Source organism: Anoplopoma fimbria, chromosome 20 (assembly GCF_027596085.1).
Source record: "Anoplopoma fimbria isolate UVic2021 breed Golden Eagle Sablefish chromosome 20, Afim_UVic_2022, whole genome shotgun sequence".
NCBI lineage: Eukaryota > Metazoa > Chordata > Actinopteri > Perciformes > Anoplopomatidae > Anoplopoma > Anoplopoma fimbria.
In genome coordinates, this window is record NC_072468.1 from 26,634,977 (window position 1) to 26,649,804 (window position 14,828).

The following is a 14,828-nucleotide window of genomic DNA, read 5'->3' on the forward strand; positions in this document are numbered from 1 at the left end:
AAAGTTATTCTTAAAGCTCGTCATCGGAGCCACCGGGTCGGATTCTGGAGAAACCAGATGAGATCATGAAGGTTCACCAGAAACTCCTTCAGACCAGACTCCAGCAGAGACCAGTCCACCGTGGACAGACCCAGATCCAGCAGAGACCAGTCCACCGTGGACAGACCCAGATCCAGCAGAGACCAGTCCACCGTGGACGGACCCAGATAGAGGGAAGGGAGGCACGGGAGAACCAGAACCAGGACTGAGCGGGTCAGACTGTCAGACCCTGCTGCAGTAAAATGACAGATTTTCTAAAGGGACTCTGGTGCTCAGAAACACTACCACTTTAGTCCACAGGGACAAACAAAACCAACACTCAATGAAAAATCACTTTTTTAAGCGTCATATTTCTTCACTAAAAGGTTCCAAACTTTGAAGTTTTTTTTTGTTTGCAATGCCAGTTGATTATCATCTTTCTTCCTCCTAGAACACCTCCTCTCTGGTCCCGGCATCACATTTGTCTCCCGACACGTAGCCGGGTGGGTAAACCCCAAAGCATCATGGGAGGCCTTCATCAAGCAACTGAGTGCTGCAGATTGTGTCAACGAAAGTCCCCCGACTCCATCTGGACCCAGCAGAAAGAGGCCGCGTGGCTCTGAGCATGTTGACGGCTCCTGTTCTCATGCGGTCCAGACTCCATCGAACTCTGAATCTGCTGAAAACTCCTGCGTCCAGAGAGTCTGTCAGGAGGGTGCAGGTCCTGAGCGAGGCCATCCAGACTTCGTCCTCACCGGTCTCCACGCCTGCGGTGACCTCAGTGCCACCCTCCTCCGCCACTTCGTCCACTGCCCACATGTGCGCGGCATCACCTCCGTGGCGTGCTGCTACATGAAAATCACCACCAAAGAAAACCCCGCCCCTCCAGGTCTGGTAGCAGCCGCCCAAACACCAGACCAGAACCCGGTACCCTCGGAGTTCGGCTACCCGATGAGCTCCTGGGTGGGGGGGCTGCCGGGGCATCGGCTGTCCTATAAGGCGAGGGAGGGGGCGTGTCATGCAGTGGAGGATTATGGGCGGAGGCTCCGGGAGGGAGGCGAGGCGCTGAGGACGCACTGTTACCGGGCGACGCTGGAGACCTTCATCGCAGACGTGAGGCCGGATCTGCGGAGGGCCGGAATCCAGACCATAAAGAAAGCCCACCTACTGCCGTTCACAGAGTGAGTGGGCACCAGTTCAACAGGCCTAATGGGTCCATGAAGTGCACTTTGTCCTTCAGAACAGAAAGTGTTGGTAAAGTCTTAAGCCGTCCAAAAATGCAAACCCCCCAAAAAACCTTTATTAATGTGTTTTTCTTGTGTTATTTAAATAACATTTAACATCAACACTTGAAATGATGAAAGCACTTTCAAATGGAAAGGGAGTACGAAATGTAAACCATACTTTGGTTTAAATTTGTTCTTAAGATTTAACATCTTTTTATAAAATGTTACCAAAACACTTACAATAAGGAACATCTTTGGTAGATAATAATGAGATTAAATATGAAAAAAAATATAAACCATTCCCTCCAAACTAAAGATACATCTGCTTTGAATTTAAATCAAACACTATTAATAACTTGTTAACAATATATTTAGTCATGGCTGTGTTTTAAATAGGTCTGAAACAATTAGTCTATTCATTGTTTATAATATCCAGAAATATTTATCAAGAATTTAGCTTTTCTCTATTTTATATAATTGTAGATTGAATATTTAAATATATAGTATTAACATATTTTGTGAATTTGAACTGTTGGTCAGACAAAACAAGTAATTTTAACAGACTAAACAATCAATCAATAAATAGTTTGTTATTAAATGTTATTTAAATAACAGAGAGTCATCTCTAAGATAAACTGTAAATATTAAAGGAGACAACATGTTCATTGAGAGACAGACTTATTGGTAAATAAAGTAACAGAGTTCATTTGAAACCTTTTTTTAATTAAAATAATAACTCATCATTTTGAGACACAAATCATTTTATAGAACTTCAAATCAAATTATTTCTAAGTATTTTACTTTGACGTTTTGAATGCATCATTCTCATTTACATGCTTATTGGGTTCCTAAATAAATGTCTGTGTTTGAGTAAATGTACATTTATTAATGTATTTTAATCACACAAGGTCAAAGTTTGTTGAACACGGCACACTGGAAAAAATAACAGTTTCACTGAAATGACTCAGCAGCTAAAATAATGTAGATAAATAAACCATAATGTACATTATCCCGCTTATTACACAGCTACTTTTTTATTGAAATCAAAAATTTGACACAAAATAAGTCCATTTGCTGAGTAAGGAAATCAGAACTGAGTCCATGAAGCCCTTTAATGAAGACGTTTAACGGTAACGTCCTCCTCCCTCTCAGGTACGCCCGTCTGGGTCTGGCCCGGGTCGGCCTGCCCCCCGGGTTGCCTCTGGACCCGGAGCGGGTGGAGGCCATGTTGAAGCAGCAGGGCAGGGTGGTGGTCTACTTCAGCCTGGCCCTGCTGCTGGCTCCTGTGGTGGAGACGCTGGTGCTGCTGGACAGGATGATCTACCTGCAGGAGAACGGTGAGCCGCTGGATGACTGTTAAAGAATAATAAATCATACATTTCATTCCTTCCACCAGCTGGAACTGAAGCCTCGTCTCTCTTGCAGGTGTGGACAGCCAGCTGGTTCCTCTCTTCGATCCAAACTTCTCTCCAAGAAACTTTGTGCTGGTGGCTATGAAGTCCAACGCTCATTAGTCTTTAGTGGGGAAAGTCGCACTTTTTACTCTTTTAAACAACAAAAGAAACCCTCAGTCTTGATTTTAGCCCCTGTTTTTAAAGAATAATGAGCGTTAATGCTGAAAAACCTGCCAGATGATCGGCAAGGTGCAGCCTGCACATAGACTGTGTATAAGAAGTGGACGTAGTCATCGTGACGTCACCCCATCGCCATGTGTTTATTTTGCAGCCAGTAAACAGGAAGTGACCATATTTGGACTGAGGAGGACGTAGAGACGCCGTATACGTCTCTGGTGTGGACCTGTCAATCAGTGTGTAGCCCCGCCCTAAAGCATCCCCTGCTTTATGGTCTGTTTGACTCTAAATGGAGCATCATTTACGAAATGAACATCATGCTGTATTGAAGAAGACTTGAAACTAGAGATTGAGACCATAAACTCATGTTTACAATGTTTACTGAGGGAATAAATCAAGAGAGAAGTAGAGTCATTTTCTCATAGACTTCTATACAACCAGAGGAGTCGCCCCCTGATGGACAGGAGAGAGAATGCAGCTTTTAACACTTTTTTGCAGACCCCTTTTATTTGTTTTGCCTGAAGGAGAACACGTGTTTTCCTGCAGTGGAACACTTCAGGTTGGCAGCTTCACTGTGACACGTGAACGAGCTGAAACTGTGAAGCTCTAAAGCGTCTCGCTGCACCTAAGTGGACCCTAAATTCTGCTTCCATTAACTTGTGATGATTCAAGTTTCTGGATGTTCAAGTATGGACCAAATAGTTTGTTTTTTAAATGTTCAATTCTGGGATTATGTGTTGGATTGACCAAACAACGGACGTTTTGCATCTCCATCTCTACAGCCACACAGCTAGCAATAAACTCATAGAAATACTGAATATAATTACTGATACCTTTCGGTTACATTTACCTGATTCTTATAAGGACTACTTTGTCGGTTACACAAGTCCTATTCTGCTACACATCTTTGATCTTTCTGTCATTAAATGCATTCATTTAATTCACTGTGGTTAAGCTTTTATTTGTATTAAAGTCTCTGATATCTGACTACAGGCGTCCTCAAAGTATTGTCTTTTGAATCAGGAGTCTTTGAAAAGGGAGACAAGCTGGGCGTTCCAATACTAAACCCATCCTTAAATACTACTTATTAAGCCAGAAAAATACTAAGTACAATGCCTGTAAAAAGTATTCACCCCCTTGGATGTGTCACCCTTTTGTTGCTTTTATACATGAAATCATGGTCAATATAATTTGGCTTTTTTGACAAGAATTTGCAAATATCAAAAGTGAAAACAGATTTTTACAAAATAATGTCAATTAATTAAAAATATAGAAGGTAAAGTAAATGATTGCATAATTATTCAGCCCCTTCAGGTCAGTATTTAGCAGATGCACCTTTGGCTGAATCACAGCACTGAGTCTGTGTGGATATGTCTCAGTCAGGCTGGCACATCTGGACACTGCAATCTTTCTCCATTCTTCCTCGCAGAACAGCTCAAGCTCTGTCAGGCTGCTCGGGGATCGGGCGTGAACAGCTCTTTTCACAAATTCTCGATTGGATTGAGATCTGGGCTTTGACTCGGCCACTCCAGAACATTCACCTTGTTGTCTTTGAACCATTTCTGTGTAGCTTTTGCTGTATGCTTGGGGTCGTTGTCTTGTGGAAAATAAATCTTCTCCCAAGTCGTAGTTCTCTTGCAGACTGAGTCAGATTATCCTCCAGGATTTGGTGATATTTTTCTGCATTCATGTTCCCCTCTACCTTTACAAGCCTTCCAGGGCTGCTGAGAAGCCTCCAGAGCATGATGCTGCCACCACCATGCTCCACGGTGGAGATGGTGTGTTTGTGGTGATGTGCAGTGTTTGGTGTTCTCCAAACATAGCGTCTAGTCTGATGGCCAAAAAGCTCATTTTTTGTCTCATCAGACCAAAGAACCTTCTTCCAATTGACCTTGGAGTTTCCCACATGTCTTTGGGCCAATTCCAGGCGAGATTTCATATGAGCTCAACAGTGGCTTTCTCTTTGCCACTCTCCCATACAGCTTCGACCGGGCAACAGTTGTTGTATGTACAGTCTCTCCCATCTGAGCCACTGAAGCTTTAACTCCTTCAGAGTGGTGTAGGGGTCTTGGTGGCCTCCCTCACCAGTCTGCTTCTGGCCCGGTCACTCAGTTTGTGAGGACGGCCAGCTCTAGGCAGATTTAAACAAGTGCCATACTCCTTCCATTTCTTAATGATGGATTTAACTGAACTCTGTGGGATGTCCAGTGAGTTGGAAATCTTTTTGTAGCCATCTCCTGACTTATACTTTTCAATGATCTTTTCTCTGAGTTGCTTGGAGTGTACAAACAAAAAAGTATGCTATGTGGAATGCAGTGAAGAATCTTTCAACAGAGAGACAACATCTTTCTCTTCCATTTCTGTTTTATTGGTTCAGCCTGAAATCAATTAATCCTGTTTACGGTAAAACATCATGGAGCCTTTTGTTTACTGAAATCAGAGCTCAAGGGAACTGGACACAAAGTTCTCTTTTTAGTGTTGAAATACTTTTTCAGCCAGAAGTTAGGTTTATTGTGCCAGCCTTTGAAAAAAAGAACCCCCCCCCCCCGTCTAGGTTACACAGTAAATCACACAATCACAACCAGATGTTGACTTGATTCTCAGAATGGGGCTGCTGCTGCTCTGGGACCAGTTTGTTGCTCATTTTGTGTTGAGCATCTTATTGATATGTGACCTTAGCAGTGGTCCTAAATCAGTGCCTTGTTTGTAGAGACTCCATTCGTGGACTCCTACTCCACCTCCTACGCAGAGCAGCAGAGACACCCTGGTCTCAAACCCTCCTACAGCTTTGTTTAAAAGCACGGGACAGTTTTGGCGATCACTTGAGAGCCATGGAGCATTTGGTCTTGGTGGTTTTGGGCTTGCTGCTGTCTCCTCAGCGGGCACACAGCAGGGCCAACTGCAAGCCAGTAACATCCAGCTTTTGTCAAGGTTTGGGATACACCACGACCCCGTATCCGACCGGAGCGACGGGCTTCAACCTGCAGCAGACGGGTCAGATGGTGGAGACCGCCTGCTCGCCGAACGTGGCCACGCTCATGTGTCGGGTCGTCGTGCCCGAATGTGGCTCCGAGGAGAACAGCCGGATGAAGCCGTGCAGAGCTCTCTGTGAGAAGGTCAAGACGGACTGCGAGTCCGCCTTCAAGGCCAAGAGGTTGCTCTGGCCGACGAGGCTCCGGTGTGAAACTTTACCAGTGTCCAACTGTGTGCAGGTTCGTATGAACTAATGAGGAAATCATCTCCTGTGTTTGAAATTTGATTTGTTGTTTGTATTTTTGTACAGAACTAGTTTGTCATTTTGGGAAAAAGTTGTGACAGTTTAACTGAGATGTGGTTTTGTCAGGGGTGCCAGCCAGGTTTCTCTCCTGGCATTTAAGATGCGTCAGTCACAGTTGCTTTTTATGTTAATAATTTTATCCTTTTCTCTTTTTATATACCCAACAACCGTCACAAAGGCTGTACATCCAGTTTATATGTACACCCCACACATTGAATGACCCAATTTTACCCGAACAAGAACACAAACACACTTATTCTCTTTTATATTTGCAGAGAGTTATGCTGCAACTCGTTGTAAGACGAAAGGCGATAATTCTGAATCTGTATCCCCAACTTCTCATTTAAATCCATCCCAGTGCATCTGATTGGGAAAACATGACGGCTCATTGATGCTGGTATGGAAAGTCTCCTAATCATCTTTAAATGAACAACTAGTGAATCCTGCGTGGATATATATTCCTCATTAAGCAAGCCATCATCTCGAAATTTAGAGGGGATCGTTTCGCAGATTAGAAAGCGTGTTTTCACGCTGGCCATTGTTTTTCTCCCACACGCTTGGCACACGGGAGAAGTTTCAGTTGGTTGCAATCTTCAGCATCACCACTAGATGGTGCCAGATCCAAAACACTATACCTTAAAAGTAAATGAATTAAATAAATGTGACTTTTTGAGACATTTTATGACCGTACGGTAAGACTTCTGAAATGCACAAATCAAATGAATGGAAACAGCAGCTACAACGTCGTTCGAGCATGTTTCGCAACACAAATACTACGTTATTTGTTTATTTATTTAGCTTGCAGTTGATCGTGTATGCCACCGTGTTCGGTGAACGATTTGTCTTGAGTTTATGACTTGGGATTGTGAATTGAAAGATGCAGGGGTTTTTTCCAGAATTTTTGAGCATCTTTTTAATTGGTTCAAATTAGCCCTACTTTGATATTATACTGCTTACATAAAAGCATTGATAATAATTTTCCAGTAATGTTCAAAGACTACTGTGTATATATAACACTCTGCAGGGGGCATTTTGCATAAGGAGTACTTTTACTTTTGATTAAGTTCTTTTTGATGCCAATACTTTTAATTGAGTACGATTTTAAATGCAGGACTTTTACTTGTAATGTTGTTGTTTTTTACATGTTGTATGACTACTTCTACTTCAGTAAAAGGTCTCAATACTCCTTCCAGCACTCATGTTGGTTGTGGTTGGGGTGAGGGGTCATGCTGTTTATAAGGTCACAGCACAACGGCATCTGAAATGATTATATGGACATCACTGGTTTATGTTTCTGTTCTTCCAGGGTCAAGTCACCACCAGTGTGCCTCAACCAACTCCTGCATCATGTCAGCCAATCACCGTCCCTATCTGCAGAGACTTGTCTTACACCGACACCGTCATGCCCAACGTTCTGGGCCACGCGACTCAGGAGCACGTAGGAATGGCTCTACAGATGTTTGCGCCGTTTATACAAGTCGGGTGCTCCCCTCAACTGAAGCCTTTCTTGTGCTCCGTGTACACTCCCAAGTGTGTGTCGGGAACGCCTCGACCTCCCTGCAGAACGTTCTGCGAGAAGGCTCGGCTCGGCTGTGAATCCCTGATGAGCAGGGTCGGCCTCCAGTGGCCAGAAGCCCTCAGGTGTGAGGCGTTTACCACAGAGTCCTGTGAACACGTGAGTCTGCTATTTATTCTGACTTTTCAGATGTTTAAAATGAGGTTTATGTCTTAGAAGTTTTTAATACTAATATATATATATTGGAGCACATTTAAAGAAAACAGTAATATTAGCAAAAAGCTAAAATGGCTCCTGAAGCAGCCAACAGACCATAGACTGTATATAAGAAGTGGACGTAGTCACCGTTACCGTTTGTGGAATATAGTTTGAAGCCTTGAGTTTGGCATTTTGGCCGTCACCATCTTGGTTTTTGATCGTAGCCATCTTGCCTGCGGTTCTGTTGTCTTAAAACCTGCATTCTCTCTACTGCTCAGCAGGGGCAACTCTGTCGGTTGCAAAAATAAGTCAGATTGTATAGAAGTCTATGAGAAAATGACTCTACTTCTCTCTTGATTTATTCCCTCAGTAAACATTGTAAACATGAGTTTATGGTCTCAATCTCTAGTTTCAAGTCTTCTTCAATACAGCATGATGTTCATTTAGTAAATGATGCTCCATTTAGAGTCAAACAGACCATAAAGCAGGGGATGCTTAAATCCAAGATGGCATGGTAAAATCGACAAACTCAAGGCTTCACTGCAACGCCTGATTTTGTGTGAATGCATCCTTAAGGGGCGTTCGGTTCAACCAGCTCCTCTCGTGTGACATTATGACATAATAACTTATAACTACAATTTTACCAAAGACAAATTATTACTGAATAAAGTCACCTTTAAAAAAAAATGCACTACCAGCACAAGGTTTGTGTTCGATTTGTTTTTCTGTTCTTTCAGGCTCTAGGCTTCGGTTTCACTCAAACATCCCCTGCATCATGTCAGCCAATCACCATCCCTCTCTGCAGAGACCTGTCCTACACCGACACCGTCCTGCCAAACGTTCTGGGCCACAAAACTCAGGAGGAGGCAGGACAGGAAATAAATCAGTTTTACCCGCTTGTAAAAGTGGGTTGCTCCACTCACCTGAAGCCTTTCTTGTGCTCCGTCTACACCCCCGAGTGTGTGTCGGGAATGCCGCGGCGTCCCTGCAGAACGGTCTGCGAGCATGCAAGGTCCGGCTGTGAATCCCTGATGAACAAGTTTGGCTTCCAGTGGCCAGAAGCCCTCAGATGTGAGCAGTTTACCACAGAGTCCTGTGAACACGTGAGTCTGCTCTTGTTTCCACTCCAGAATGAAGATGTACAGATGTTTACTACAAGGGGTTTGCAACCTTTTGTGACTTACTTCTGATTGTTGATAAATTTACAAATGGCAATGTAACATTAGAAAATGTGTTCGCTTAGTTTGCCCCACATGTCACACATAATGGTAAAATTCAAAAGTCAATGTTTGAGGGGCGTTCATTTCCTGTTCTGTGTAAACCAATGATCTCTGCCCCTGCTGCAATCAGACCAATCTCATATTTTTAGTAAGGCGTTATAGAAAAAAACGTACTCTAAACTCTTGTCTGCCAAAGGCAAACAGTCCAAACATTTTGCAATGACAGTATTTCACCAAAGGTGTCGCCAAAGTAAAATAAAATAAAAAAAGGCCACACAAGCCTGTCCGAAGGGAGCTGGACTGTGAGTGACAGCCTCCAGGTGTGTCTCGTTATAGTTCGGAGTGGGCAGCAGAGGAGGGATCTGTGAGCCGATCACCATCCCGATGTGCCAGGGCCTGTCCTACAACCAGACCATCACTCCAAACCTCCTGGGACACACGAGTCAGAGAGAGGCAGTTGCGAAGATGTCCTTTTTCAACGTGTTGGTGCAAACGATGTGCTCGGTGGACATACGCCTGTTCGTGTGCATGGTGTACGCCCCCCAGTGTTTGGCGGGGGAAGTGCAGCGGCCCTGCAGGTCTTTCTGCGAGAGGGCCAAGCAGGGCTGTGAGGGTTTGATGACGGGCATCGGCGTTTCCTGGCCGAATGAGCTGCAGTGCAACTCGTTCCCAGAGGAAAGATGTATAGCGGTAAGTAATGGAAAAAGGGAATTGGAAGAAGTGTGACAATGGAAATGATCAGATTTCTCTGATGCTAATCTATCTTCACATGACACCCTTTTCTTTCTCTTTCACAGGAAGACAGCGGGTCTGACGTAAGTGTGTTGTTTTCTCAAAATATACCATTTATTCTCATATTCTGTAACCATTGTAGCATGAAAGCATGGTGGAATTCATAAGCTAGCCAGCCAACAAGCCATGTGCTAAATAAGTAAAAATGAACAAACACTGCATCATCCAAACACTCTTCTCACAGTGTAGGAAAGCAAATTACTATTACCAGATAAGTGACAATTTTATTTGGCTCATTTTCTGTGACCAGTGTAGCATGAAAGCATGGTGGAATTAGCAAGCTAGCTAGATAACTAGCCAGCAGCTATATGAGAGACGTCATGCACACCAAAGCCACTTGTCCATGCTCTTGTCACATCATAGAAAAGCTCATTGGGTTTAATCTTTATCGCTGAGCGCTGTAAAAACATTGCTTCTAAAGGTCAAAAACTTGACCCTTGACACAAAAAGACTCTACCAGCAGCTGGGATATTAGTCCTGGAACACATAAAATGCTAATATTTTACTAGCATTCAAACGTACATTGGAATTATTGTATTTCACCTTTAAAATTAGCAAGTTATTGCATGTTTGCAGATCTTCGTTCATCTAACTTTATTTGTCCTTGTTTCCAACAGGTGTTAAATGCTGAACAACTTCTCGCCAAGCTGATTGCCGGAGGCTACTCCGTTCGTGGCAAAAGTCAGATTATTTTCCTTTTAATTTTAACATCACTATCTAATCATCTGAATGAGAAGTTTCCTTAAATATTTATTCTCCCCTATTTAGCGCTGAGTCTCAAGACAGCCCGCCTGCTGTTGACTCTCATGGACGTATCCTTTGCAACTTCACTGCTGGTTCTGTTCATCTGCTTAGTGTTCATAGCTCTTTAACCAGCACTTTCAGGCAGACAAGACCGGAGACCTGGACGTGGTGGAGGTCTTCAAACTGGAGCACTACGTGGCTGTTCTCAGGAGGGAGTATGTGGAGAGCTACGAGAAGAGGAACCCCCCCTCCGTCATCAAAACCCAAATGAAAAAGGCTCTGGCTCTCCGCGGTAATACATCATTATCTTTAAAGCAGCCTAGAAGTTACCTCGACATTATTTAAGGAGGCATTAACTGACGGAGTGGTCTCGATTCATTTGTGGATAAGCTTCTCATCTGTTATTGTCTTCATCTTGCAGAATTCAATTTAGACGATGAAACCTTCAGAGTTTTGTGGAACGAGAACCGCTCCACAGGCGGGATCGACTACGACGAGTATATGGCGGTCCTGACGAAACTTCAGATCCTCAGAGGTAATCTATCCATCCATCTATCCATCTATCCATCCATCCATCCATCAATCCATCAATACATCTATCCATCAATCCATCAATCCATCAATACATCTATCCATCAATCTATCAATCAATACATCTAATCTATCAATCCATCAATACATCAATCCATCAATACATCTATCCATCAATCTATCAATCCATCTATCCATCTATCCATCAATACATCAATACATCTATACATCATTATATTTTGCACTTCCGTAGTTATTTAACCCCAAACGACAATCTTTAACGAAACCTAACTAAGTATTTCACCATCTTTACTAAACCTAACTAAGTATTTCACCATCTTTACTAAACCTAACTAAGTATTTCACCATCTTTACTAAACCTAACTAAGTATTTCACCATCTTTATCTAAACCTAACTAAGTATTTCACCATCTTTACTAAACCTAACTAAGTATTTCACCATCTTTACTAAACCTAACTAAGTATTTCACCATAAAACCTAACTATTTCACCATCTTTACTAAACCTAACTAAGTATTTCACCATCTTTATCTAAACCTAACTAAGTATTTCACCATCTTTACTAAACCTAACTAAGTATTTCACCATCTTTATTAAACCTAACTAAGTATTTCACCATCTTTACTAAACCTAACTAAGTATTTCACCATCTTTACTGTTTTGTTTCTCTTTATCAAACATGATGAATTAATTCATGATTGTAGATTAACATGAGGAGACTTCTTGTTATAATTATTGTTATTTTGGTATACAGCAGATTCTGAACATTTACAGAAGAAGTCTAAAACGTTTTGGGAAATATTAATATTTGCTTCCTGTCTCAGAGCGTTTCCAGACTCATCTGCTGAGTTTGCCGTGTGACTGCAAAGTCGCCAGCTTCTCTTTCAAGCAGGTGAGTTTAAATGTTTTCATTAAATACGTTCATTAAGAAACGGTCCTTAATGCTGATTATTTACTTGTATGTGAACCCATAAATAAAAAGATGTAAAGTACACAATAGTATCATTAAACTACTGAAAAGCATCTATATGTTACAATAAACAATCTTACTTACCTACATTAAGACTATTTTTTGACTTGTTTTTTGTATTACAAGTTTTCTGAAACGTTAATTTGCGATTGAGGCATTATCTAATTGTAAAATGAGAGGTTTTCTAAAGGGAGTCTGGTGCTCAGAAACACTACCACTTTCGTCCACAGGGACCGCCAAAATCAACACAAATTTAAAGTTCCCTGTAGAGACTTAAAGTTAATAAATACCAGCAAATCTCCACATACACACAATGTATATATAAGACATAATCAATATTAAATTAATAGGTTCCCCTGACCACACATGGAAGCTTCTTTTACTCCATCGTATCGCAGCAATGACAAATATAACATATTCATTCATATTCACTATGTTTCTTATTTAAACTGACATTAAAATGTCATTTTTCAGCATACTGAACATTATCAGCCTTCAAATAACAGATAATAAAAGAAACAGTAATAATAGAAAGGTTTGACAGTAAGAGATGCACATACACATAGAAACTCCTTATGAACCGCGTCTTCAACTGCAGAACAACTAAAACTCCAGCTAGTTAAACTCCAGCTAGTTAAACACCTGCTAGTTAAACACCTGCTAGTTAAACACCTGCTAGTTAAACACCTGCTAGTTAAACATCAGCTAGTTAAACACCTGCTCGTTAAACACCTGCTAGTTAAACACCTGCTCGTTAAACACCTGCTCATTAAACCCCTGCTTGTTAAACACCTGCTAGTTAAACACCTGCTCATTAAACACCTGCTAGTTAAACACCTGCTAGTTATATACCTGCTCGTTAACTATCTCCACAATGCTCCAACCTGATTGGTAGTCAGTGATAAGTGTTTATCAGACTGAAAGAGGCCAGTGAATGTCCTCATCATGGACTCCATTCCAGAGTCATATTCTAAGAATTTAAACACATTTTAATTTTCCTATTTATTTGAACAGTTTATTGGTTATAACGCTCTTAATAATATATATTTTTCTCTCTTTTCAGTTCATGAAAGCAGCGATAATCTGAGGATCAAACAGGAGAAGGAGAGAAATTCTGAGAGAATCTGTTCTGAGCTGCAGGGACCAAATATGTGGTCATAATTGATCATTTCCTCATACTCATTAAGACATTTCCATTGTTAAAGTTCATGAAGATTTATGATCGATGTCTGAAGTTTATATTTTGTCATTCTTTATGTGTGTGCTCGAGTATTTTCAAATCACATTTGACTCGTTTCCTCTCACTTACATAAGAAATACTCAGATGAAATGATCATACAACTTTTTTACGTTTTGCTTTATTATAATCAAAAAATTACATATCACGTAGTGATGATGGTCTGTTGCATCTGTATTTCTATTAAAAGCTTTGAAGTTAAATGATATAAGTGATTAAAAACTGTCAAAAAGTTTACATTGTACATCATTCATATACTGGTAAAACAAAGTTTTATATCTGATTACATGAATATCATTTACATATTTGAATCGAGTTCACTCGAGATTCACCTTTTTTAAATTGTGGGACATAAACAGAAAAAAAGATCAGAAGCTATACAAAGTTAACGTGCAGTTTTCAAAAAGTTACTAGAAAATATTTGTTTCTAGACCAAAAAACAACAAAATACATTGTCTATCAAAATAACAATAATACATATTCATATAGTTCATATATATGGGCACATTACTGGTGTGCCCAAATTTGGAGGAAAATCTAGATCTTCTTAAATCTGCATTCACTGCTTCAAAAAAAAAGATATTATCATAACAAAGCATCGTCATAATCTTTTGTCATGATTGTTATGGAAATAAGTAGAATGAAATATAAAATAATGAGCTGAATTAAACAAATGTGTTACAATACTTAATAATAATAATAATTTTATGCCACGTAACATTAGTTAGATATTTGTTATAGTTAATTATTTAAACAGCATATATGGACTTTTGTTAGCTGTTTATTATCAATAAAAGGAATTGTCAGATCTTTATGTCTCTTTAAAATATCTGCTCCGAGGCAAGGTTGCTCATTCAGTGCTTGTACAAAGGCAATAAAGTAGTTCATGAATATGAGATAAAAGTTTACTGATCATTACAATCCCTCCTCATTCTGAAGGTTAGTTTATGGCGTTATGCTGGTCACACCTACACATCTCTCCTACGGGGCCAAGCTTGAGTATAATGAAGCTACATAGCAGAATTTCAGGCAGGATCACTCCTCAACCACGCTACTTCCTCTTATCCATAAACACCTGCTAGCTAACTTAACAATATAGGAGCAACATCGGGCATCCACTCAACTCATATTGAGCGTACTTTTTATCTCAATAACCCCATCCAACAACGATCTATTTGGATGAAATCGGAACGTCAATGTCCAAATATTCCGTCTGGCACCGTAACAGCCTTCACAGAAACTCTGTTCTCTAAACTCTCATGCGGTAACCGGAGCCAGGCCTCCAACCATCCTTACTATCTAACCAAATCCATAACATTGCTCTCACATATCTTCTGCATAAAGAGCCTGCCAAAATCTTATCCGCTATCGGATGCAATAATCCTCACATTGCTCGAACCTTAGAAGCTACATTCTCGCCCGCCTTTTTCAGATGTTCCAAGTTCTCCGCCTCATACCTCAAGTCAAGTCAAGTCAATTTATTGTGTCTCCCAAGAAATTCTCAATA

The 14,828-nt window shown here is 41.0% G+C and overlaps 2 protein-coding genes across 2 annotated transcripts in view; both read left to right on the top strand.

Annotated features, from left to right (window-relative positions):
- Positions 1-3,793, top strand: part of mettl25b (methyltransferase like 25B) — a 7,885-nt gene extending 4,092 nt beyond the window's left edge. Inside the window, 4 exon segments of the mRNA XM_054620912.1 lie at positions 470-506; positions 509-1,199; positions 2,397-2,581; positions 2,670-3,793. Coding sequence (XP_054476887.1) covers positions 470-506; positions 509-1,199; positions 2,397-2,581; positions 2,670-2,758 — 1,002 coding nt within the window. The 3' untranslated portion in view covers positions 2,759-3,793.
- A 5,627-nt stretch (positions 3,794-9,420) lies between these two features.
- On the top strand, positions 9,421-14,808 carry LOC129109032 (uncharacterized). The gene is made up of 8 exons (XM_054620950.1): positions 9,421-9,716; positions 9,824-9,841; positions 10,436-10,499; positions 10,587-10,630; positions 10,704-10,854; positions 10,984-11,097; positions 11,939-12,006; positions 13,148-14,808. Exons 1-8 carry the CDS (start codon positions 9,492-9,494, stop codon positions 13,169-13,171), a joined length of 708 nt encoding a protein of 235 aa, XP_054476925.1. The 5' UTR covers positions 9,421-9,491; the 3' UTR covers positions 13,172-14,808.
- The last annotated feature ends 20 nt before the right edge of the window (positions 14,809-14,828 follow it).

Bases quoted from the DNA above. Each gene is read 5' to 3' on its own strand.
- LOC129109032 (XM_054620950.1), top strand. From the start codon at position 9,492: ATGTCCTTTTTCAACGTGTTGGTGCAAACGATGTGCTCGGTGGACATA. The intron at 10,631-10,703 runs GTATCCTTTGCA...CAGCACTTTCAG, and splicing joins TGCTGTTGACTCTCATGGAC to GCAGACAAGACCGGAGACCT. The intron at 11,098-11,938 runs GTAATCTATCCA...TTCCTGTCTCAG, and splicing joins GAAACTTCAGATCCTCAGAG to AGCGTTTCCAGACTCATCTG.